Source organism: Canis lupus, chromosome 1 (assembly GCF_003254725.2).
Source record: "Canis lupus dingo isolate Sandy chromosome 1, ASM325472v2, whole genome shotgun sequence".
In the NCBI taxonomy this organism is placed as follows: Eukaryota; Metazoa; Chordata; class Mammalia; order Carnivora; family Canidae; genus Canis; species Canis lupus.
In genome coordinates this window covers 81,448,448-81,473,771 of record NC_064243.1, presented here as the reverse complement: position 1 = coordinate 81,473,771, position 25,324 = coordinate 81,448,448, and the positions used below count along the sequence as shown (strand labels likewise).

The 25,324-nt window shown below is 33.9% G+C and overlaps 1 protein-coding gene across 9 annotated transcripts in view; it reads left to right on the top strand.

Moving 5' to 3' along the window:
* Positions 1–25,324, top strand: part of VPS13A (vacuolar protein sorting 13 homolog A) — a 235,415-nt gene that overhangs the window by 66,022 nt on the left and 144,069 nt on the right. For all 9 annotated transcript variants that reach the window (XR_007400987.1, XR_007400992.1, XM_025423277.3 and 6 more), the window contains 4 exons: positions 6,998–7,134; positions 9,495–9,627; positions 11,896–12,013; positions 19,090–19,228. Coding sequence is in view for 7 of the 9 variants with exons in the window: in XM_025423277.3 (XP_025279062.3) it covers positions 6,998–7,134; positions 9,495–9,627; positions 11,896–12,013; positions 19,090–19,228 (527 nt within the window). In the remaining 2 variants the exon portion in view is untranslated. The remainder of the gene's footprint in view (positions 1–6,997; positions 7,135–9,494; positions 9,628–11,895; positions 12,014–19,089; positions 19,229–25,324) is intronic.

Sequence of the window (25,324 nt, the reverse complement as noted above, 5' to 3'; positions counted from 1 at the left end):
TTTTATTTTATTTTATTTATTTATTTTATTTTTTGTGGAAGATTTTAAATTACAGATTCCCTTTTTAAAATATATATTTTAAATATATAAGATCATATAAAGTTAATCTATATGATTTTAATGCTTTGCAATTTGTTGATATTTGCTTTCTGGCTTAGTATGTGGTAATTAAAAAAATATTTAACATGTTTGAAAGCCTATATTTTTCATACCTATACATATTTTTAGGTCATATTTATCCTATATTTCAAATCTGTATCCTTACTGGATTTTTCCGTTTTCTGTCACCATATTCCAATAATTCTTTAGAGAATTATAGGAAAAGTAGTGTCACTGTGCATGTGCATTTGTGTGTTTCTTTTACATCTGTCATTTCTTTTCTTTATAAATTTGATGCTGTCAGTAGGTACATGCATAAATAAAATTTTTTCTCCAATAAGCCAAATCTTTTATTTCTATGAAGTTGACTGCATGTATTTTTAGAAACATTTTAATTCCAATTAAAATATTTTCATTTATTTTTTTAGGTGTTAGTATGGATATTCTAGTTTTTGCTTGGTTAGAATTTGCTTATATTTTTCATTCTTTTCCCCTATATCTTTTAGATGTGTCGTATCAACAACAATATAGTGGGATATTTTTCAACTTTTTTTTCTTGTCTTTTTTAGATAAATTCTAGCATTACTTTGTTTCCCTCCACCCCTTCACTATACCACTCTAGTAATAGTAACACTGTTTATCTCAAAATATAATTTTAGTAAAATTTTTTATTTTCCCTCAGTCATTACAAGGACTTGAGAGCACTAGAACTCCCATTTACCATCTTCATCAATTATGTGCTATTGTTCTTTCTTTGTTTTACTTGTCTCCATTTTTTTATTCAAGTATGATTGACATACAATGTTAGTGGTAGGTATACAACATAATGATTCACCAATTCTGTATATTACATTGTTTTTTTGTTTTTAGAGGGAGAAAGATAACGTGTGTGTGGGAGGGGCAGAGGGAAAGGAAGAGAGACAATTTTAAGCAGGCTCCACTCCCAGCATGGAGCCTGATGTGTTCGGTATCAGGACCCTGAGATCATGACCTGAGCTGAAATCAAGAGTCAGACAAGAGTCAAACACTTAACTGAGTGAGCCACCCATCTGCCCCAAGATTATCTTATCTTATATATTCTGTATCAGTGTGATATATCCAGCTGTGGACCATTCTGAGGATTGGTAGATTAAACAAATTTTAGAAATTTCATCCAGAAAATTTTTACTCATTAACCATATACATTTTTTCTCTTAAATCTTTTTTTGGAACTCTGGATTAATGTCCTTTAGCATTTCTTACTCTGCCTTTATTCTTCTATATCCTTTTGTCTTTCCTCTCTTACATGCTGGGTAATTTACCTTTTCAATTACTGACATCTTCTTAAACTGTGCTACTGTACTATTAAATCTTTTTTTTTTTTTTAAGATTTTGTTTATTTATTTGAGAGAATGAGCAGAGATGAGGGACAGAGGGAGAGAGAGAGAGAGAGAATCAGACTCCCTGCTGAGCAGGGAGCCCATTAAGGAGCTCTATCATGGGACCTGGATAGAGGTCTTGACCTGAGCTGAAGGCAGATGCTTAACCAACTGAGCCACCCGGGTGTCCCTGCTATTACATCTTTAGGTTAAATTTTACTGATTATAGTTTTCATTTTTGGAATTCTTCTTTTGTTATAAATTAAAATCTCTTTGTTGTTCTTCAGAGTTCATGGATATCTTTAAACTTTTATTTCTTCAAACAGGATAAGTGTGGTTACATTTTTTCTCACCAGATAATTCTCTATTCAGATAGTTCAATTAAGTGACGACTTTTGTGGGTTTTTTTCCTCTTATCTTTTGTTTTGGCTGACTCTTATTCATAGTAGCCTTTGTTTTTATATACTTAGTGAGTTGATTGTGAGCTGTTCATTTGTCTTGGAAAATTATTTGGGAAAATTCTCTGGAGTCTAGGTTAAATGGACTTTCGTTCAAGGAAGAATTTTTTTTTATTCTCTCTGTCTTGGGCATATTGGTGGACCACTTTGCTAAAGTCAGTACCTGAGATATTTTGGAATGCCAAAGAGATGTTGGGGTGTCTACCACTTGAGGACTCTATTGTGGTAACAGTCAGAGGGATACTACCCCCTTCTTCCAGTTTTTCTCTTTCTTTCCATTCCTCTGTGAGTAGGTTTTTAGAGAGAGGAAGGTTTAACTTCTGGATTACTCTTATCTTGAGTGGGTATCTTTTGAGATTCTAGATTTGTGAGAAGAACCCCTGCTGGACTCCTTACCTTTGTCTTCTGTTCCCTGTGCTCTGTGAGGTTGTGGAAAGGAATTGCTGGGTACAAAAAATGATCTTGGGATAAAATTTTTCTGGTCTGTTACTCCTTCAAATTGATTTTTGACTTGATAAATCCTTACTCTTTTGCCTCCTTAGTGTTTCTAAGTTTTTTGTTGCTGTTTTATCTTATGTCCAATGTTTTTGGTTGCTTTTAGTGGAAGAATAGGTCTTGGTACATACTCATTCATATTACCAGGATTTAGAAATTGAGTTAAATGTTTGAGTTTAAATTCAAGATTTTATCTTTATTAAAATTCATCTTTCTAGATTGATTCATTTTCCTTTTTTGTTGTTGTTGTTGTGTTTGAGTCATCTTTTGAAGCCTTGGGTGAAAGGTTATCGTTTTCTAGGTAAAACTGTTTAATATCAGTGGTCCTTATAACTTTCTGTGTCTCATGGACACCTTAGTCAGTTTGGTGTGAAGCTCAGGGATCTCTAATCAAAATATTGGTTTTTAGTACATAGACTACCTAGAATTACAAAGAAAGTAAATAGAACACAGTTTCAAAATATTTTAAGAATCTCAAATTTGTGTTAGTAGCAATGTATCTGTTTTTCTTTATTTATGGGTCAAAATAACAGGAATTAACAATAGATCAAAAAACTACCATTAGTTTGAAGGCATAAATGAAACTCCAGTTGTCTTCAGTTATGTTAGGGAACATAAATGATACACAATTTGTATAAGTAACAAAGTTTGTTGCTTACATTTATAGTAGAAGGAGATACTGAATGTCAGCTGTAGTTAATGAAAATAAAATTGTAACTTGTTTCCCATTCATGTGCATGAAATCTGTGAATTCCACTTGTGGACACTTGATGAACTGTGTCTGATATAGTCCATACTTTCATTTTCTCTCAAGAAGTAAAGGCAGAGGCCTTTGTGTGGCTCAGTCGGTCAGACATCTGACTTTTGATTTTTGTCTCAGGTCTTGATCTCAGGGTCACATGCTTACTTTCTTAATAAAAAAATTTAGGGCACCTGAGTGGCTCAGCCTTTGGCTCAGATTGTGATCCTGGGGTTCTGGGATAGAGTCCCACATCAGTCCCTGTGGGGACCCTGCCTCTCCCTCTATGTCGCTGCCTCTCTCTGTCTCTCATGAGTAAATAAATAAAATCTTAAAAAAATTTTTTTAAAACCCAAAAATTTATTTGGAAAAAAGTAAAGGCTTTCTTTAAGTATGTTGCTCAATTATTGATATATTACATCTATAATAGTTCTGCAATTTATTAGTTATCTGTTGAGTAAAAGTGGAAGAAATTTAGAAAGAAGAAATTTCGTTAACATAGAATACCTCAGTTTTATGAAATATACTAGCTTCTGATGATCAATGCTTTCCTTTCTAGTTGTGCATTAATTTATTTGCTTAAAATTTTTTCACAATCCACATTCACTTGACCAATTAATAAAATATTAACTTATTTTTTTTTCTTTCTAAGGAAGTATGGGCATTTGTCCATTTTAGTCTTCTAAGACTTCTGTAGTTGTCAGTCATTTCTAGGAAAGTGTTAATGCTGATCAAGTAATATCACCAGCTTAGATGTCTGGGATGTGGTAAAACTGTATCAAGTGTTTCCTTAAGTAAAAGTCTTACCAGTTAAGTTTAAAGTTCTCTTACCATGTCCTGCTTTTACAAGGTGAATGTAATCTTTGACAGAGAAGATGGATTAAGAAAACAGGAAAAGAAATACTCTATTTCCAATCATTTTTTAATCATTATATACTCCAAAGGAAGCTGGTTTGTTTTTGCTTCCTTAATAATGGTTATTTCTGCGTTGACTATAACTAAAGACTCCCTTTAAAGCAGTGAATTTATGCCCTCACCCAAAAATATACCAGGCATTTAATCTTAACTGACATTGCTATAGATTCATAAAAGTTTTATATTTGTTTTTGGTAATGTCTTTCCTGTTGTGTTTCCTTAAAATTTGAGATTGTTGCAGAGACTGCTTTTTTTTTTTTTAAGCTACTTTTGATTTTTTAATTCTTGACTGAAATTCTCAAGAATTACCAGAGGCGCCTGGGCAGCTCATTTGGTTAAAAGTCACATTCGATTTCAACTCATGTCATGATCTCAGGGTCTTCCACCTCATTCTCTCTCTCTCTCTCTCAAGTATTTTTAAAAAATCAGAAGAATTACTAAAATAGGAAATATCCACTGTGTAAACTTCAGATGTTATATAGAAATGTTTTAGAAAGCTGAATTCTTTAGTATTTTACTTTCTAAAGGTAACATACTTAACTATTTGAAGTCTGTTGTTCTCTTTCTGTGCACAAATAGTATAGTTATTATGTAAAATAAAATGTTAATATTGGGAAAAAGTGGGGTGCTACTGTATGTATTGAAGTTAATTCAAAAAATTCAATAATAAATTTTTAATATTTTTCCAGAAGTTAAAATTTACCAATTTTGGAAGAGACTCATCTGTTACATAGTTTTCTTTTTTGGTTCTCCATTCATTCTCTCTTTCTGTCTTTTTTTCTGTATTAGCCTCTATTTATTATCTTTTTCCTCTATGACCTAATTTCCTTCTTGTATTATTTTCTTCATTCTTAGCAGTGAAGGTTTTCAGATCTTTTCCTTTTTGTCAGTTGGAGAGATCAGCCCCTAGAATATACACATGTTGTTAGTTACCCTTGTCAGATGTGGTCATTTTGACAAATGTGGTCATTTATCAAAACCCTTCATTTGACACATCAGGCTCTCTGATAGGATCATAGTTATTCATTTTCTTTCAGTGATCTCCTTTATTCATTCAGTCAGATATTTATCACAAGCCAAATCTATATTGGACACTGTGCTAAGTTTTGGAGAGCACAGCAGTGATAAAAATAGATGTAGTTTTTGCCTATTAATGGATCTTATAATTTTAAAATAGGACCGACATAAAATTAAGATTTATCTATTTAAATATTTAAAAATTCACTTTAAGAAGAAGTAATTTTAAGGAATACAGGGGAGCCTTGGGTGGCTCAGTCAGCTGAGTCTACCTTGGGCTCAGGTCATGGTTCCAGGGTCTTGGGATCTAGCCTCCTGTCCTATTGGGTTTTCTGCTCAGTGGAGGAGTCTACTTCTCCCTCTGCCAAATAAATAACATCTTAAAAAAAAAAAAAAAAAAAAAAAGGAATACAGGAAGAGTAGCTGAAAGAAGTAGCCATTGCCATCAATGCAGACATTGCATTCCTTGGCAGGATATCCTTCTCTTCCTCCTGGTTTGCGATTCATGCCATTTTAGAGAAAGTGGCTGGAAACTTGCTCTCTGAAACTTTATAGAACTTACTTTCTGATGTGATGGAGAAAGCTGTTCATGGGACAGTACCTCACTGGGTGCGTTCTGTTGTGAAACTGACTGAAGGGGTTTTTTAGGGAAAGGATGGCTTTTGGATGCTGTTGGTAGCTATGCACAGCATGAGCCTGGTTTTGGAGAAAGTCACACCACTGTCAGATATTGCTGAGTGAGCATACTGACACACCAGGAAGCAACACCTGTCCTTCCTGCAGTCTCTCTCTTGGATTTCCTATCTCCTTCAGTGCTAATTTGCAACGGAAAAAAGATTTAAAAGGCTCAGATCCACTTTCACAGGGCAGGCACATGGGTGAAGTTGGAGCAGATGGAGGAAACAAATTGCTAAAGGGCCCAGATGCTGTGAAGGAAATGAAAATAATGAGTATCTCAGTATTGTTTTGGTGATGATGTCAGAGAATAGTTCTTTGACTTGAAGTAGCATTAAGTATGTGTGTTAAGACTAACACAGTTGAAGAGTAGAAGGAAGAGCCTTCAAAGCAGTGGTAAACTATGAGGGCCCCAGCCAGGGACAGAAGTGGGTTAATTTGGCAGTTGCAGAAGGCTAGGTTGGTTCTAATGTAGTGAGTGAAGGGAAGTGGAATGACGCAGTGTTGATAAAGCAAAACTTTGAAAGTCGTATTAAATAATTTGGATTTTCTTCTAAGTGCAATGAGAAGTAGAGAAGAGAGATACAGTAGACTTATATCCAAAACCAAATATTCACTTCTCCCTCTTTCCCCCCATTAAGAAACAAACTAGATAGATCACGGTTTCATGGCATCCAGGAAGCCTTTGTTGAAAGTAAGGCCAAAGGTAAGACTTCTTAGGAGTATAGGACTTGGATTTGTAGAGTCGGGAATACCATGATACGGATCATTTTGGTTGAGAAAGTCTTACAGTGGAAATGGAAATGAAGATAGAGAAATGCTTAACAGTGAGACAGATAATTGAATGCTAGATTGTCCTTAATGGCTGCTTCTTGGGACCATCATACCTGATTGACCCAGCAAACAAACTTGAGTATAATCTTGTCTGTGTTTGAATAAAGATCATTTGGGGGACAAAAATTAACAACAATGCTTTGAGTCAGTTCTATACTTAAGTTCTAAGCTTAGTGAATGTTTCATAGAACTTAATTTCTTAGATATGTATGTCCCTGATTTTACACAAATGGAGTTTGGGGGGTCACAAACATTTATTTGAGGAGCCATCATAATTCTCTTCTCCATTATATCAGGAATGTACATACATGTTGACCACAAATTACATTATGTTGAAGATATTTTGCTCAAGGTATTTTAAAACTTAATACTAATTGCACATTGTTCTCAATTTAACTTTTCTGCAGGACTGCTGTACATTATTGAAACACAGAAAGTTCTTGATCTCAGAATTAATCTGAAGGCTTCCTATGTTATTATCCCACAAGATGGAATTTTTAGTCCTACATCAAATCTGCTTCTTTTAGATCTTGGTCATCTAAAGGTACATACTAATGTTTGTTGTGTAGTTTGACCCTTAAGATGTTTCTTAAGGTTTAAAATGTATTTTGTTTTCAAACAGTTTGATTTGCAGTATTTACTGTTAGCTTTGCAGTAGATGGTAGGATTTGAGAATTCTTTCTTTTTTAGTAAATAATGTGCAGTTTCATTTAACTAAGTAGTTTTCGTACATTTCTAATAACAAAATGATCATTTTGAACTATGCAGGTTAGGGTAAACCTAAGAATTATATTATTTGAGAGTAATGCTTGAGGAGATTAATTCCTTTTCAGTGTAAATTTACTACTTGACTAATTAAAATCAAATGGGAGAAAGTTCTGGAAATAATTCTTCATCCTTCTGAAATTTTTTGTATATATCACTATAGATAGTGACATTTTATTTTTTTTTGTTTTTTTTTGATAGTGACATTTTAATACCTCTATTAAATAATCTTAATTTGAGATGGTCTTCTTGCATTTACCGGAGTCATTTCCCTTTCCATCCAAATGTGTACATTTTTCTTCCTCAGTTTTGAGTAGAGAAATTTTTTTTGGGTTACTAGATCTGCACCGTTCTATATGGGTACCCACTGACTATATGTAGTTGTTTACATTGATTAAAATGAAATAACATAAAAATTAGTTCTTTAGTCACATTAGCCACATTCAGGAATTTAATGGTTATAAGTGTCTTGGGTTGCTGTTTCAGCTCAGGTAGAGAACATTGCCATCCTACTAGAAAGTTCTGTGGCACAGCACTGCTCTAGATCATTAAATGTAGATTAAATAGAACAATTTAAAGACCCAAGAGGTACAGGTAATATTGGAAAGCTTTTCTGGCGACCTGAGAAATACAGGCCTTTCCTTGATATTGACATTGTCCTTTATGTTTTTACTTTCAGTTGGTAATTACATAGACACTTGCTGGATTTATATTTATAATAAAATTTATACATTTAATTATTCATATTTGACTTTAGATGTGGAATTGTTTCAAGGGCAGTGTGGTGTAATAGCAGAAGCATAAGGTCAGGAATAATATTTAGTATTGTTTCCTTAGGCAATTTGCTTGACTTTTTACCTAAAATTGATTACCCTTCAGAGGTAATAAGTTTGACAGTCTGCTGTGCATGAGCTATATAAAATAGAGGTGCAAATGTGAAGGCACAGACACACATATATGTATAGATGTGAATGAATAAGATCTTTATATACTCTGGTGGAGTGATCTCCAGGATGTTTAAGTGAAAAAAAGTAGCATGTGTAGTACACCAAGAAGGAGATGGTACAAATATAACTTGCTTGAGGTCATATAAATGGCAGAGTTGGGAGTACAGTTCAGCTATCCTAATATTTAATTCTGGATTCTTCTTATAAAAATATCTAAATATCTATCATCATGACATAGAAACATAGGCTATATTTGTCTCTTAATTTTGTTTTTAATAAAAAGGCTTCTTATCAAATATAAAAAAGTTTTTAATAATAAATTTATTTTTTATTGGTGTTCAATTTGCCATCATACAGAATAACATCCAGTGCTCATCCCTTCAAGTGCCCCCCTCAGTGCCCGTCACCCATTCACCCCCACCCCTCGCCCTCCCCCCCTTCTACCACCCCTAGTTCGTTTCCCAGAGTTAGGAGTCTTCATGTTCTGTCTCCCTTTCTGATATTTCCTACCCATTTCTTCTCCCTTCTCTTCTATTCCCTTTCACTATTATTTATATTCCCCAAATGAATGAGACCATATAATGTTTGTCCTTCTCCGATTGACTTATTTCACTCAGCATAATACCCTCCAGTTCCATCCACGTTGAAGCAAATGGTGGGTATTTGTCGTTTCTAATGGCTGAGTAACATTCCATTGTATACATAGACCATATCTTCTTTATCCATTCATCTTTCGATGGACACCGAGGCTCCTTCCATAGTTTGGCTATTGTGGACATTGCTGCTATAAACATCGGGGTGCAGGTGTCCCGGCGTTTCATTGCATCTGTATCTTTGGGGTAAATCCCCAGTAGTGCAATTGCTGGGTTATAGGGCAGGTGTATTTTTAACTCTATAAAAAAGTTTTATTTTATTTTATTTATTTATTTATTTTTTTATAAAAAAGTTTTAAATGTATTGTTCTCCATAGCTGGCCTGGTTTCCCTTTTTTAATATACATCATTGAGAAAAACAATATGTAAAAATTCACTTTGTACCTGGTCTTATCATTATACATGTCATGGGTGAAGACATTTCTATTAGGTTTATATGTCTTGTGAGTGTTTCATTAAATTTTTGTTACAGTCTTAAAGATGAAGTATTTTCTTTTGAAGTGTTTTGCATCATCTAAACTTTTAAAAATAACTTTAAGGTGACAAGTAAAAGTCGTTTGGAATTGCCAGATATGAAACAAGGAGGAGCCAGGCTTGAAGAGATCATGCATAGAGCTTATGATTCCTTTGACGTTCAGCTTACAAGCATACAGCTGCTTTACAGCACAGTTGGTAAGCATATAATGCATTATGTATTGATTCATTTTGCTGAAATGATTAGCTAGGTCTTAAGATAGTTTCTCTTCAACCTTCATCCAAAACATATTAAAGCTTTTATGTTTTTGTGGTGCCTGGGTAACTCAGTTAAGCATCTGCCTTCAGCTCAGTTCATGATCCCACGATCCTGGAATGGAGCCCCATGTTGGGCTCCCTGCTCAGTAGGGAGTCTCCTTCTCCCTTTGCCCCTTCCTCCATGCCTCATGCCTATTCATGCTCTGTCTCTTTCTCTTTCTTTTGCTCTCTCTCAAATAAAATCTTTAAGAAAAATAAAACTTTAATATTTTTGAATCAGAAGTAATAAATACTATCTAGGAGCAATAATAGCTCAGGTATTTGATTTTAGTGCTCAAGAGACAGTTTCAATATCAATTTTTGATGTTACAGGTAATGAGTAGGGGCATTACTAGCACCTAGTGAGTGGAGGTCAGATACGCTACTAAACATCATACAATGTAGAGGAAAGCCACCTCACAACACTTATTTAGCCCAAATATCAATAGTGCTGAGGTTGAAAAATCCTTTGGACAAGGTTGGAAAACATTGGCACATATTTAAAATATTTTATACAGGATAATCACATTAGGCTGCTCAAAACTAGATCTGTCCAGCTTAGGGCCTCTGACCCCCCCAGGCCATAAAGAGCCACATTGAGACTGAGGAGGATCATTAGGAGGATAGAGGGAGGGAATCATAGGTGTACCTATACCCCATTCACTTTTGATGGAATCTCTGATACAGATTTGGTTTTAGATGAAGTCAGCAGAGCCAGAAATTCAGTTGTCAAAGCAACTTAAAGTAGATAGTGAGAGATCTGAGACTAATTGAGCCTTCTTTGTACTGTGTCATACTGTTTCTGAATCCCTGGAGTGTTAGGAAACATTTAGAATTCAAGAGAGTTGGATTGGTGGATATTTTAGAGATTTGTATATATGGTAGAATTTTAATTATCAGAGCTAATAAAAAGAGAAACATTGAGAACCCTAAGTAATGGTTATTAAAAGTGTTAACTTATATAGTACTGGAACATTTTTATTTTCTTTGTATTTGCTTTCCAATAATAAATTTTATTTCTGTTTTATAAGATTCTAGTTGGTGTAGAAGAAGCCCAGAAGTGTAGTGGGTGGCAAATATAAATTATTTATATGAAACCTGTAAGTCTTTTTGCAAGGAATAAATAACAGTATTGTGGTATGTTTGGTACATTTTGGTCATTAATTTTTGAAATCTAGGAGGTATATTTAAGATATTGAGATACATTGTGAAAAAAATTTAGTATTCCATTATTTGAAAAGTACTGGAATTCCTTGGAATTGTTTATGATTAATGTTAAGTGTTCTTAAATAATTAAATATTTTATAGGACAGTGTATTTTTTGACTTTGGGGTTATTTTAGGCAGTTGTCATAAACTTTCTTAATACTGAAACACATACTTCTAAATATTTTTTGTCTGTAAATTGAGAAGGAAATATTTCATTATCTTGACACTGAATTTTAAAAATTGTAATAGAGTTGATTTTACTACCTTTCTCTACATCTAATCTTTCATTGACTTGGTTTTCTTTTTGACTGATGACTTTTTCTTATTTGAAATATTAGGCTCAAATGAGGTAAAATATATATGAAGATGGATTGTATCACACAAATTTCATGTTAGCAGACCTGGATGTAAATTTCAGCTTGTATCACACAGTAGCCTTTTGGCCATAAACAAATGAAAAATTCCTCTGAGTCTCAGTTTTCTAAAATAAAATGAGTAAACATAATTATGAGAACAAATGAAAATTTAAACATTGCCTAGAACAGTGCTTCTTACCAATCTTGAGTAACTGGTAGCTTTTTTTTTAACACAGAAGAACTGTGCTTTTCTCTACCTTTTTCATTATTGTCTTAAAGCCATGTTTTTTGGGTACAGTATCTGCTAGGTATAGTGACTGTAAAGGGATGCATAGTAAATTTGATTAAACTGTGTTATTGGTTTTTTAAGAAGCTGTTTCCAGTTGAAACAGTTCTTGAAACAGCAGAAGGAAAATCATAAATGGAATTTACCTGCTGATTGTGTATACTTGGGAAGGTGGCATTAACATTATCCAGATGGAGGAAGAATTTTCCATGCCATGAAGTATATGACCACAAAATATTAACAGTGATTTTAGTTTTAATGTATTTTTCAAAATTAAATGTGTGTTAAATAAACATGTACTTACTCTTTTCCATAATAGGTGATAATTGGAGAGAAGCGCGAAAATTGAATGTATCTACACAGCATATTTTGGTACCTATGCACTTCAATGTGGAACTCTCTAAGGCCATGGTTTTCATGGATATAAGGATGCCCAAGTATGTATTTTCTGTTTCATACGATTATAAATTTTTTAAGGAAATACCAAATTTCATTGATTATTTTTTTGTAGTAAAATATATGTAACATAAACTTTACCATTTTTAGATTATAATTGAATGGCATTAAGTACATTCACATTGTTGTGTGTGATGACCATCACCATCTATTTCCATAATGTTGAGGAACTGCCCTATTGTTTTCCATAGCATCTGTATCATTATATTACCATCAGCAGTGTGTAAGGGTTCCAATTTCTCCATCTCTTCAGCAAAACTTGTTTTCTTATTTTTAAAAATAGTCCTCCCCAATATGTATGAAGTAGTGTCTGATTATAGTTTTCAATTGCATTTCCCGAATGATTACTGATTAGGTAATTTTCAGGTACTTAACTGACAGGTAATATATTTCTTTGGAAAAATACCTGGTCAAGTCCTTTGCCCGTCTTTAATTAAAATTTTTTTAAGTTGCAGGAGATTTTTTATTTTTCAATATATTCTGCATGTTGACTCCTTATCAGATAAATGATTTGCAAATATTTTATCTTTTTGTGGATTGCCTTATTTATCACCCTTTTAATAGTGCCCTTTGATGCACAAAAGTTTTAAATATTAAGTCCAATTTATCTGTTGCCTATGTTTTGGTATTCAAGAGGTTATTATCAAATTCAATGTCATGAAATTTCTGTATCATTGTTACAAAGAATTTTATACTTTCAGCTTTCATGTTTAAGTCTTTGATACATTTGGAGTTAATTTTTGGATATGGTATAAGATATGGACTCAGTTTTGTTCTTTTGTATGTGGATATCTGGTTTGCCCAGCATCATTTATTGAAAAGACTGTCTTTTCCATTGAATAGTCTTGTATTGTTGTGAAAATCATTTGGCCATATACATGAAGGTTTATTTCTGGGTTTTCTGTTTTATTTCCTTGGTCTCTATTTTCTGTGTCTATACCAGAGCCACACAGTTTGGATGACTATACCTTTGTAGTAAGTTTTGAAATCAGGAGTGTGAGTCATCCAACTTTGTCTTTTAGATTGTTTTGATTGTTTGGGGTCCTTTGAGATTCCATATGAATTATAGGGTGGCTTTTCTATTTTAAGATACTATTTTGATTTTGATATGAATTGCATTGAACCTGTAAATGCTTTGAGTAGTGACCTCTTAATATTAAGTCTTCCAGTCCATGAACATAAGATGTCTTTGCATTTCTTTGTGTCTTCTGTAATTTCTTTCAGCAGCGTTTTGGTAGTTAGCAATATATTTCTTTACTTCCTTGGCTAAGTTTATTCTCTTTGATGCTATTGTAAATGGAATTGTTGTCTTAATATCCTTTTTGGATTGTTTGCTGTTACTGTATAGAAACCGATTCTTCTGGAGTTGATCTTAATACTCTCTAACTTGGCTGAATTCATTTATTTCTAACTTTGTGTGTGGAATTGTTAGGGTTGTTTTTCTTTTTCTTTTTCTTTTTTAAAGATTTATTTATTTATTTATGATAGGCATAGAGAGAAAGAGAGAGATTCAGGAGGAGGGAGAAGCAGGCTCCATGCCGGGAGCCTGATGCGGGACTCGATCCCGGGACTCCAGGATCGCGCCCTGGGCCAAAGGCAGGCGCTAAACCGCTGCGCCACCCAGGGATCCCCTGTTTTTCTTTTTAAGATTTTATTTATTCATGAGAGACACACAGAGAGAGGCAGAGACATAGGCAGAGGGAGAAGCAGGCTCCCTGTGGGGAGCCTGATGTGGAACTCGATCCCAGGATCATGCCCTGAGCCAAAGGCAGATACTCAACCACTGAGCCACCCAGGTGTCCCGAATTGTTAGGGTTTTCTACATATAAGATCACTTCATCTATGAACAAAGATAGTTTTACATCTTTCTTTTCACTTTGGATGCCTTTAATTTTGTCTTGCCTAATAATTTTCACTAGAATTTCCAGTGCTATGTTGAGTAGAAGTGATTTAAGTGGTCATCCTTTATCCTGAACATAGAGGAAAAGCTTTTGGTTTTTCATCTTTGAGTGTGTTAGCTGTGGGATTTTTCATATATGACCTTTATTATGTTGATAGAGTTTTCTTCTGTTCCTAATTCGTTGAATGTATCTATCATGGAAGTGTGTTGAATTTTTTTCAAATATTTTTTTTCATCAGTTGAAAGGATTGTGTATTTTTTTCCTTCACTCTATTAACGTTGTGTATGACAATGATCTGTGTTTATATGTTGAACCATTCTTATGTTCTAGGAATAAATTCTGGGTTATAGCATATAATCCTTTGAATGTACTGTTGAGTGTTTTTTACTAGAATTTTGTTGAGGATTTTTGCAACATGATCCTAAGGGATATTGGTCTGCAGTGTTTTTGTTCGACTTTGGTTCAGAGTAATTGTGGCCTGAAAATGAGCTAGTTAGTGTCCCTTTCTCTAACATTGTTTGGAAGAATTTGAGAATAATTTATATTCTTTTTAAAATGTTTGCTAGAATTCACTAGTGAAATCTTTTAATCATGGGCATTTCATTATTGGGAGATTTTTGATTACTGATTCAATCTCCATACTAGTTATAGGTCTATCCAGGTTTCCTGTTTCTTCCCAATTTAGAGTTTTTGATAGATTTAGTTTTCTAGAAATTCGTTCACTTTATCTTGGTTTTGTAGTTTGTTGGTATAAAATTGTTCATAGTGCTGTCTTCCAATTTTCGTTATTTCGATCAAATTGGTAGTAATGCCCCTGCTTTCATTCTTGATTTTAGTTAAGTCATTTCTCTTTTTTTTCTCAGTCTGCCAAAAATTTCAACTCTGTTGATCTTTTTGAAGAACCCCTTCTCAGTTTTGTTGTTTTTTTCTCTATTATTTCTCATTTGTCTATTTTGTTTCTCTTTGATTTTTATTTCCTTACTTGCTTTTAGTTTAGCTTGCTCTCTTTCTAGTTTCTTAAGGTTAAAATTAGTTTGAGATCTTTAGCACAAGTGTTTACAGCCATAAATTTCCCTCAGTACAGTTTTGCTGTATTCTATAAATTTTGATGTTCTGCGTTTTCATTTTCAGCTGTCTCAAGATATTTTTTCCTTTTCCTTGTGATTTCTTTGACTTACCGTTTAATACATGTGTTGTTTAATTTCCATATATTTTTGAATTTTACATTTTTTCTTCTGTTGATTCCTAGTTTCATTCCATTGTGATGGAAAAAAATTCTTTTAGTAATTTCAGACTTCTAAAAAATTTGACGCTTGTTTTGTGGCCTTATATGTGGTTTTCCCTGGAGATTGTTCTGTGTGTACTTAAGAAAAAACCGTATTCTACTGTTCTATATATTTTTTCGGTCCATTTTGTCAATAGCGTTGTTCTAGTCCTCCCTTTTGGTTTCCTCTCTGGTTGTTGCATCAGATACTGAAGTCTGTTGACTGTAGATCAGTTTCTTCCCTCAATTCTGTCAGTGTTTAATTCATATATTTTTGATTGGGTGTTTGGTGCATATATGTTTTGTTACATTTTCTTAGTGAAATGACCTTTTTATTATTATATAATGTCCTTTGTCTCTAGTAACAGATTCTGACTTTACAAACTCATTTGACTGCCTTAATTAAAGCTGTTCCTGATTTCTTATATTTATTATATGCATGGGATATTTTTTGCCACTCTTTAATTTTTCAAACTATTTGTGCCCTTAAATTTAAACTGAGTCTTTGACAGACAACCTATAGTTGGATCTCATTTTTTTAATCCATTCTGTCAATTTATATCTTGGATCGGGAAGCATAAACCATTTATGTTTAAAGTAATCATTGATATTGAAGGACTTCTGTCATTTTGTTATTTATTTCCATATGTTTTATAAGCTTTTTTCTTATTTCCTCTTTTACTGCCTTCATTTGCACTTAGTTGACTTTTTTGTTGTGACATGGTTTGATTTTCTTCTGTTTTCCATGTGTAGAGTTATAACAGTCTGTTTAAAATTGGTACTAACTTCAATTGTATACAAAAATTCTTACTTTTTTCCATCTTTTTAAAAATTTTATTTAAATTCAATTAATTAACATATAATGTATTATTGGTTTCAGAGGTAGAGTTCAGTGATTCATCAGTCTTATGTAATACCCAGGGCTCATTACGTGACATGCCCTCCTTAATGTCCATCACCCAGTTACCCTATCCCACCACCTGCTCCCCTCCAGCAACCCTAAGTTTGTTTCCTGTGATTAGGAGTCTCTTATGGTTTGTCTCTGCCCGTGATTTCATCTTACTTTATTTTTTCTTCTCTTTCTCTGTGATCCTTTGTTTTGTTTAAAAATCTCTTTCTTTACTGCTCCCCCCTTCATTTTGTTACTGATGTCACATACTATATCCTTATATATTGTATACCCATTTAACATAGATTTATACTTTTATGCATTTGTCTTCTAAATCCCATAGAAAATAAAAAGTAGAGTTGTAATAGAAAACTATAATAAGTAATACTTGATTTTACATTTATCATATAAATACCTTTATGTTTACTGAGATCTTTATAATTTGTTACCTGAACCTTTTTTTTTTTTTTAAAGATTTATTTATTCATGAGAGACAGAGAGAGGCAGAAACATAGGCAGAGGGAGAAGAGGCTCCCTGTAGGAGCTTGATGTGGGACTCTATCCCAGGACCCTGGGATCATGACCTGAGCTCAATGCAGATGCTCAACTACTGACGCCCATGCATCCCTATTAGCTGAAACTTTGAGCTCAAGCTAATAAGTAGAGAAATCTGTTGAACTTGACTCAGCTGTTTAGCTGATTTGATCCTAAATAATTTGACTTTAGCTAACCCTTTCACTTCTTTCTTCCAGTACTTTTTCTCTCCCTTGTAAACATTGAAATCTCAGTCAGACATCTATATTGTAATTTAACCAAAGACTCATCCAACACTTGCCAAACAGCCCCAGGGGATCATTATAAGAGAATGCTCATAAAGTAGTGCTCAAGGCTTTGTTGTCTAAAATATAGGGAGAAGGATAGAGGTAAGTAGTAAATAGCCTGTCTTTCCCCATATGCTGTGGATGTGGCTGTTATTACTTAACTGCTCTTGTCACATGAAAGAGAGACTTTACCCTTCTGTGTTGCTTTTTAAAGTATAGTGACTCTGTCCACTAGCAAACATTGTGTAGTGTAGGAAGTCTTGTTCTCCTAGACTTCCCTTCTGTTAGGAAATCAAACTGCACTCTGAGAGTCTTAAGGCCAGAGGGATGTCAGGAATTTGGCTTGAGAAAGAGAGAAGGAAAGAAAACCATTCTACCCACTCTGCTTTGCTTTTTTTAATTTTAGTTTTTAATTTTTTTTAATAGTCCAGTACTAGGTGTTAAATCCATACCTCGATGGTCAGTTAAAACAAATGAGACAAGAACATAGAATGAGGAAAAGGCAATCTCTTCAAAAAAGGATGCTGAGAAAACTGGACAGCTACCTGCAAAAGAATGAAATTGAACCACTTTCTCACAACATACACAAAAATAAATTGAAAATGAATTAAAGATCTACGTATGAGATCTAAAACCATAAAAATCCTAAAACATAGTGATCTCTTGGACATCAGCCTTAGCAACATTTCTCTAGATTTGTCTGTTACATTTTTTGAAGAAAATATCTTTGCTTTATTTTATTGCCTTTGCACCTTTGTCAAAGATGAGTAGACTGTATTTATGGAAGTCTCCTGGGCTCTCTATTCTGACCATTGATCTGTCTGTTCTTTTGCCAATACCAGTATCTTGCTTACTGTAGCTTTATAGTAAGCCTTGAAGTTGGGGGGTGTCAGTCCTCCATCCTTGTTCTTCAGTATTGTATTGGCTATTCTGGATCTTTTACCTCTCCATATAAACTTTAGAATCATTTTGTCAGTATTCATTAAGTAGTGGACTGGGATTTTGACTTTAATTGCATTGAATCTATGGATCAGTTGGAAAGAACTAACATCTTGATGATACTGAGTTTTAATATCCATAAATAAATATGGAATATCTCATTTATTCATTTTTTTATTTCATTCATAGAGTTCTGTAGTTTCCTTCGTAAAGATCTTATATATATTTTTAGATTTATACTCAACTATTACATTTTGTGGGTGCTAATGTAAGTGGCATTATATTTAATTTTTAAATTCTACTCATCTATTGTTTGTATATAGGAAAACAATTGACTGTTGCATATCAACTTTGTATTATGCAATCTTGGTATAAGGACTTATTAGTTCTAGGAGTCTTTTTTTTTTTTTTTCTTTTTAGATATTCTGTGTAGATGACTGTGTCATTTGTGAACAGAATCTTTACACCTCCCATTCAGTTTATTCCCTTTTCTTGTCCTAATTCATTGGCAGGGACTTCCAGTATAGTGCTGAAAAGGAGTGATCAGAGACCTCTTTACTTTGTATCTAATCTTAGTGGAAAAACAGACTTTCTTACCATTAAATATGTGGCTATAGGTTTTCTGATGATATTCTTTATCAATTTGAGGCAGCTCTCCTTTATTCTAGTTCACTGAGAGTTTTTATCATGAATAGGTGTTCGATTTTGTCATGCATCAATTTATATGATCATGTAATTTTTCTTTTAACCATAATTTAGATATATAATGTCATGGAGAAGTTACTTAAACTGGCTAAGCATTAGCTTCCTGATAGGAACCATGTACATAAGGGAACTTCTGAGAAACAGAGAACAGAAATTGATTGTCTATTTTACAGGTTGTGAGAATGTATGATAAATGTATATCAATGCTTTCCTTAATGTGTGTCATTAATAAATAATAATTAGTAATGATCATCCATCATTGGCAAATAGTAAAGGGATAATAAACATAACAACATTAAAAATTTTTGGAAAAAAGATGAGGTTAGTTCATCTAATGAGACTGGTCAGTAAGGGCAAAAAGAAATTTGATTGGAGATTGTGGAATAATATGTCTTATGGACTGTGTGGATAATTTTTAGAGCTTAAAATTGCATTTTATTATTTTTGGATATATTAAGGGGGAACACTTGTGTTTTTAATTAGTGCACTTAAATCAGAATGAAGTTTGCTTATACTGATTTCTGCTTTTTTGAAACAGATTCAAGATTTTTGGAAAGTTACCACTGATTTCTTTACGAATCTCAGATAAAAAACTGCAAGGAATTTTGGAATTGATTGAAAGCATTCCGAAACCCACACCTGCACCTGAAGCATATGCCCCTGCCAAACCATTTCAGGTAATGTTTTTTACAAAATTGATAAAAGTACAAATTTAAGGAACTCAACAAATAGTATTTGTAAGAGTCAAAAATTTTGGATAAAATAATTTTATTCGTTTTCAAAAGACCTTTAAAAATTACATTTTACGGGTACCTGTGTGGCTCAATTGGTTAAGCATCCAACTCAATCTCAGCTCAGGTCTTTTTTTTTTTTTTTTTTTTTAAAGATTTATTTATTTATTTATCATAGACAGAGAGAGAGACAGAGAGAGAGAGAGGCAGAGACACAGGAGGAGGGAGAAGCAGGCTCCATGCCGGGAGCCTGATGTGGGACTCGATCCTGGGACTCCAGGATCACGCCCTGGGCCAAAGGCAGGTGCTAAACGTCAGCTCAGGTCTTGATCGCAGGGTTGTGAGTTCAAGCCCCACAATGGGCTCCATGCTAAACATGGAACTTACTTAAAAAAAATTGGGGTGCCTGGTTGTCTCAGCTGGTTGTGTCTGACTCTTTTTTTTTTTTTTTTTTTTTTGGCTCAGGTCACGATCTCAGGGTTGTGAGATTGAGCTCTTCCTTGGGTTCTGCAGTGGGCATGGAGCTTGCTTAAGGTCTCTCTCTCCTCTCACCCCATCCCCCAATGTTTCTCTCTTTCTCTAAAAAATTTGTTTTTACATTTTAAAAGGAAATGATGAAAGAGTAAAAGGTGCAAATAGTAAAGAAAATTACATGATGAGTCTACTTTTCGTTACTTCTGCTTGCAGTGACCCTCCTTAATGGTAACACTGTTAACTACCACTTCTGTAGTTTTCCAGAAGTGTTTATAATATATACTATGGCATGCTTGTGTGTGTGTGTGTATTCTTAAAGTTTACATAAATTGGATCATTATACTTCCTGTTCTGAATCTGTATTTTTTCACCATTATCATATCTTATATACCTTAAAGATATTTTCATATTAACACATACAGATCTACCTTTTTTTTTTTGTATAGCAAATAATATTGAATTGTGCAAATGTACCTACCATCATTTGCCTCACATAACAGAGTTCCTTTTGATGAACATTCTTATTATTACGAATGCTCACAGTTCTACCTTACTGCTTTTGGCTTCCTCTCTATATATTTGGGTGTATTTTTATTCACTGGATCAATTTATACAAGTAGAATTGCTCACTGAATTTTATATTTTCATGAACTTTGTCAAATTTTCTTTTTTTTTTTTTTAAAAGATTTTGTTTATTTATTCATAGACACAGAGAGAGAGAGGCAGAGACACACAGGCAGAGGGAGAAGCAGGCTCCATGCAGGGAGCCCGATGTGGGACTCGATCCCGGGTCTCCAGGATCACACCCCAGGCTGCAGGTGGCTCCAAACCGCTGCGCCACCGGGGCTGCCCAAATTTTCTTTTTTAAATTGAGTACTAATTTATATTCCCACCAGCAGTAAATGAGTGAAAAAAGGAACTCCTGTGTACGGTTGGTGGGAACAGCCAACATGGAAATAGTGGGGAGGTTCCTCAGGAAACAAACTAGAACTACCATATATGATCCAGCAATCTTACTTTCCTGGTTTTTCCAAAGGAGATGAAAACAGGATATCAAAGAGATACCTGCATTTTCCTTATTAGTGATATTGGGCATCTTTTCCTGTGTTTGTTGACCATCTGTGTGTCTTCTTTGGAAAATGTCCATTTCTTCTGCCCATTTTTTAATTATTTGTTTTGTTGAGTTGAATGAGTTCTTTATGTATTTTGGATATTAACACCTTATCAAATATATTATTTGCTTATATTTTTTCCCATTCAGTTTATTGCTTTTTCATTGGTTGATAGCTTCCCTTGCTATGCAGAAGCTTTTTAGTTTGAGGTAGTCCCAATGGTTTATTTTTGCTTTTGCTGCCTTTGCTTTTGGTATCAGATCCAAAAAGTCATTGCCAAGATTGCTGTCAAGGAGCTTACCTTTCTGTTTTCTTCTAGAAGCTTTATGGCATCAGGTCTTCCATTCAAGTCTATAATCCATTTTGAGTTGATTTTGTGTGAAGATAGGAGTCTAGTTTTATTCTTTTGCATGTGGTTGTTCAGTTTCCCCAGCACCATTTGCTGAAGAAACTATCCTTTCCTTTTTGTATATTGGCTCTTCTGCCAAAAATTAATTGACCATTAATGCATAGATTTATTCCTGGTTTCTCATTTTTGTTCCATTGATCTATGGATTTGTTTTTATGTTGGTGCCAAACTGTTTTGATTATTATAGCTTTGTAACAGAGCTTGAAGTTAGGAAGCCTGATGCCTCTGTGTAATATACCACTGGACTTTTGATAGAGAGTACACTGAATCTGAAGATTGCTTTGAGTAGTGTGAACTTTTTAACAATATTACTTTTTGCAAGCCATAAGTGTCAAATATCTTTCCACCTATTTATGTCTTCAGTTTCTTTCATCAGTGCTTTTATGGTTTTCAGGGTACAGACTTTTGACCTCTTTGATTAGGGTACAGATTTTTGACCTCTTTGATTAAATTTATTTGTAGGTATTTTATTCTTTTTGATATAGTTATAAATGGTAAATCTTGAAATAAAGTATGACATCTAAAATGTGTGCTTTACCCAAATAGTTTCCATTAGTTCTTTCCCTTTTCCTGTAGCTTTTAGAATCAGCTTTTCAATTCTATGAAAAATTTCTGCCAGGATTTTGATGGTGGTGATTTTATTGTATAATTAATTTGGAGAGAATTGACATTTTAACAATACTGAATCTTTCAGTCTATTAATGTGATATATCTTTTCATTATTTAGGTCTCTTTAAGTTTTTTCATAAGTATTTTGTACTTGAAACACATTTGCTTCACATATTTTGCTGTCCTCTGAAAATCCATATATTGAAATCTTAACCCTAGTACCTCAGAATGTGACTGACAGTATTTGGACATAGGGTCTTAAAAAGTGGTTAAGTTAATATGAGGTCACTAGAGTGGGTCCTAATCCAGTTAGGGTGGCATCTTCATAAGAAGTAGAAATTCAGACATAGAAAAAGACACCAGAGATGCACATGTACAGAGAAAACATCATGTGAGGGCACAGCAAGAAGGTAGACATCTGCAAGCCTAGGAGAGAGACCACAGATAAAACAAATTATGCCAACACTTTGATCTTGGACGTCTTAGCCTCCCAAACTATGAGAAAATAAATTTCTATTGTTTAAACCATCCAGGCTTTGGAATTTTGCTATGGCAGCCTTTGCAAACTAATATAGCTTTTGGTACCAGAAAGTGAAGTGGTGTTGTAATAAACATGTTGTAGTGAGTTTAAAACTGGATAATGAGTAGAGCGTGAAAAAGTTTTGAGGCAAGGTGATCCTTGTTATAAAGTGGTAAAGAGCTTAGCTGAATTGTTTTTTAGTGGGGAACTTGTAAATGATGAACTTAGATATTTAATTGAGATTTCCAAGCAAACTGTTTAAGATATGGTCTTATTTTTGCCTAATTGCTTATAGTAAAATGCAAGAAAGAGATGTTTTTAAGAAGGACTTGTTAATAAGCAAGTTGGTATTAGAACTTAAAGATTTGGGAGAAGTGCTCAGCCTATCTGTACTGCAAAAAATGGGAGTGTGTTACAGAGAGAAAACCAAGAGCATTTTGCACAAAACACTTGATAAAGGGATTAAGGGTGTGACTTACTGCTGTAACCCACCATCTCAGCAGAAGCCAGGAATAGAGATGGGACTATGCCAGCTGAAGTACTGCTAGCTTAGACTAAAAAGGGCAGAGTCAGGACAAAATGAAGAAGAAAAATCCCTTGAAGTTCTGGTACTACAGGGTAGGACAGTGGGGCCATCCATCTGGGAACATACTTTATTCTTCAAGAAAAAGGAAAAGAATGATCCCAAAGGCTATTCTGAGATCCACAGAGGTGCTACTACCTACATGGGCCCAAAAGACGTGGGTTTTGGGGGCCGAAGTTCCCCTGGATTTCTGAAAATGGTGCCACTTTCTCAAGTTTCAGTGATTCAGGCTGCTGCTACCCATGACTTCAATGGCAGGAATGTAGTTAGTTTTATCTTATTAAGTATAATAATAGCTGTAGCTTTTTCCTACGTATTATTTCCCAGGTTGAGGAGGTACTCCTTTATTCCTAGTTAGCTGATAGTTTTGTGTCATGATTATTTGTAGCATTTTATGTAATGCTTTTGCTCCATCTATTGTAATCACACTGTTTTCTCTATTCTTTTAATATGATGAATTACATTGATTCTAATGTTAAACTAGCTTCGCATTCCCAATATAAACCTCCTTTGTGATATATTAACGTTTTAGTACATTGTTGGATTTATTTACTATTTTTTTTTGTTGAGGATTTTTATATTTATGTTACTGCAGGATACTGGTTTATACTTTTTTTCTTGTTACCTGTTTGCGTATGATATTAGGGCAAGTTCAGCTTCATTAAATGAATTGGAAAATGTTTTCCTCTTATGAGATTTTTTGTAAGGAATTGATACTATTTCTGTCTTAAATACCAGTGAGGCCATGTATGCCTGGAATTTCTTTATTGAAAGGTTTTCAAGTTGTTAATTAATTTTTACAGGACTGCTTATAGTATTAGTTTATTCTTGCATGAACTTTATAAGATTTTGTCTGTTAAGGAATTTGTTCATTTCAACCAAGGTGTTGAATATGTGGAAGTAAGGTTATTTCTAATATTTCCTTATGCTTCAGGCGACTTTAGGATTTATAATGACATTTTGCTATTCATTTCTTATCCAGCTCTTTTCGGATCCAGAATTTCTCTTTGAGTTTTTCTTATGTTGTCTCTTCATTGATGTTTTCTATTTGCTGTGATATCATTGTTCTGGTTTCTTTTAGCTCTTTCTCCATGGTCCTTTTCAGCTTTCTGAATATATTTGAGGCATTAAGAAAAAAATCTTTCGTAGTAAGTCTAGTACTTTGCTTCCTTCTGAACGGTGTCTGCTGCTTTTGTCTGTGTATGGGCTATTCTTCCTTGTTTCTTTGCATAGATTGTCCTGCTATTATAATCAGACAAAAAGAATTATGAGAAAACTCAGACACATATATTCATTAACATTGATGCAAAAATCCTTAAAAAATACGACCAAATAGTATGATCTATATAAAAAGGATAATATACTATAAGCAAATGCACTTACTTTATGAAAGCAAAAGTGGTTCAACAGTCAGTGCTATCAATCCTATTCATGGAATAAAGGAGAAAAAATATATGATCATCTCAATAGAAGAGAAAAAGTATAGGCAAAACCAGCAGTTATTGATGATGTTCCCTCTTAACAAACAGGGAATAAAAGAATGTATCTTCAACCTGGTAAGGGACATCTAGGAAAAACCCATAGCTAGTTTTTGTACTTCATTTGAAAAAGACTGAGTTTTCCCTGTAAGATCTGGAATAGTTCAAGAATGAATGCCTTTTCTGACCACTTCTATTCAAGTTGATAGTGAATGTTCTAGCTTCTGCAGATGAATCAAGAAAAATAAAGACAAGATTGGAAAGAAAAAGTAAAACTGTCTTTATTTTTAGGTGAAATGATCATGCAGGAAGTCCTAAGGAACGTAGAAAAGTAATATTCGTAATAGTAATAAGCAAGTTCGCAAAATACATTATCAATGTAAAGAATTATTTCTAAAGATGAAACGAAAAAGAATATTCCATTCATAACAACATTAAAAAGGGCTAGTCAAGGGATCCCTGGGTGGCGCAGCGGTTTGGCGCCTGCCTTTGGCCCAGGGCGCGATCCTGGAGACCCAGGATCGAATCCCACGTTGGGCTCCCGGTGCATGGAGCCTACTTCTCCCTCTGCCTGTGTCTCTTCCTCTCTCTCTCTCTCTCTGTGTGTGTGACTATAATAAATAAATAAAAATAATTTTAAAAAAAATGCATCAAGATATTATAAAAAAAAAAAGGGCTAGTCAAGAACAAATTAACAAAAGAAATACAACACCTGTAAACCTAAATCTGCAAAACATTTCTGAAAATGATATTCATAGTCAAGGATTGGAGGCCTGATCACATTGAGATGGTAGTCCTCTCCAAACTCTGTAACTTTCTCACAACCTCAATCAGAATACAGAAGATTGCTTTTCTGG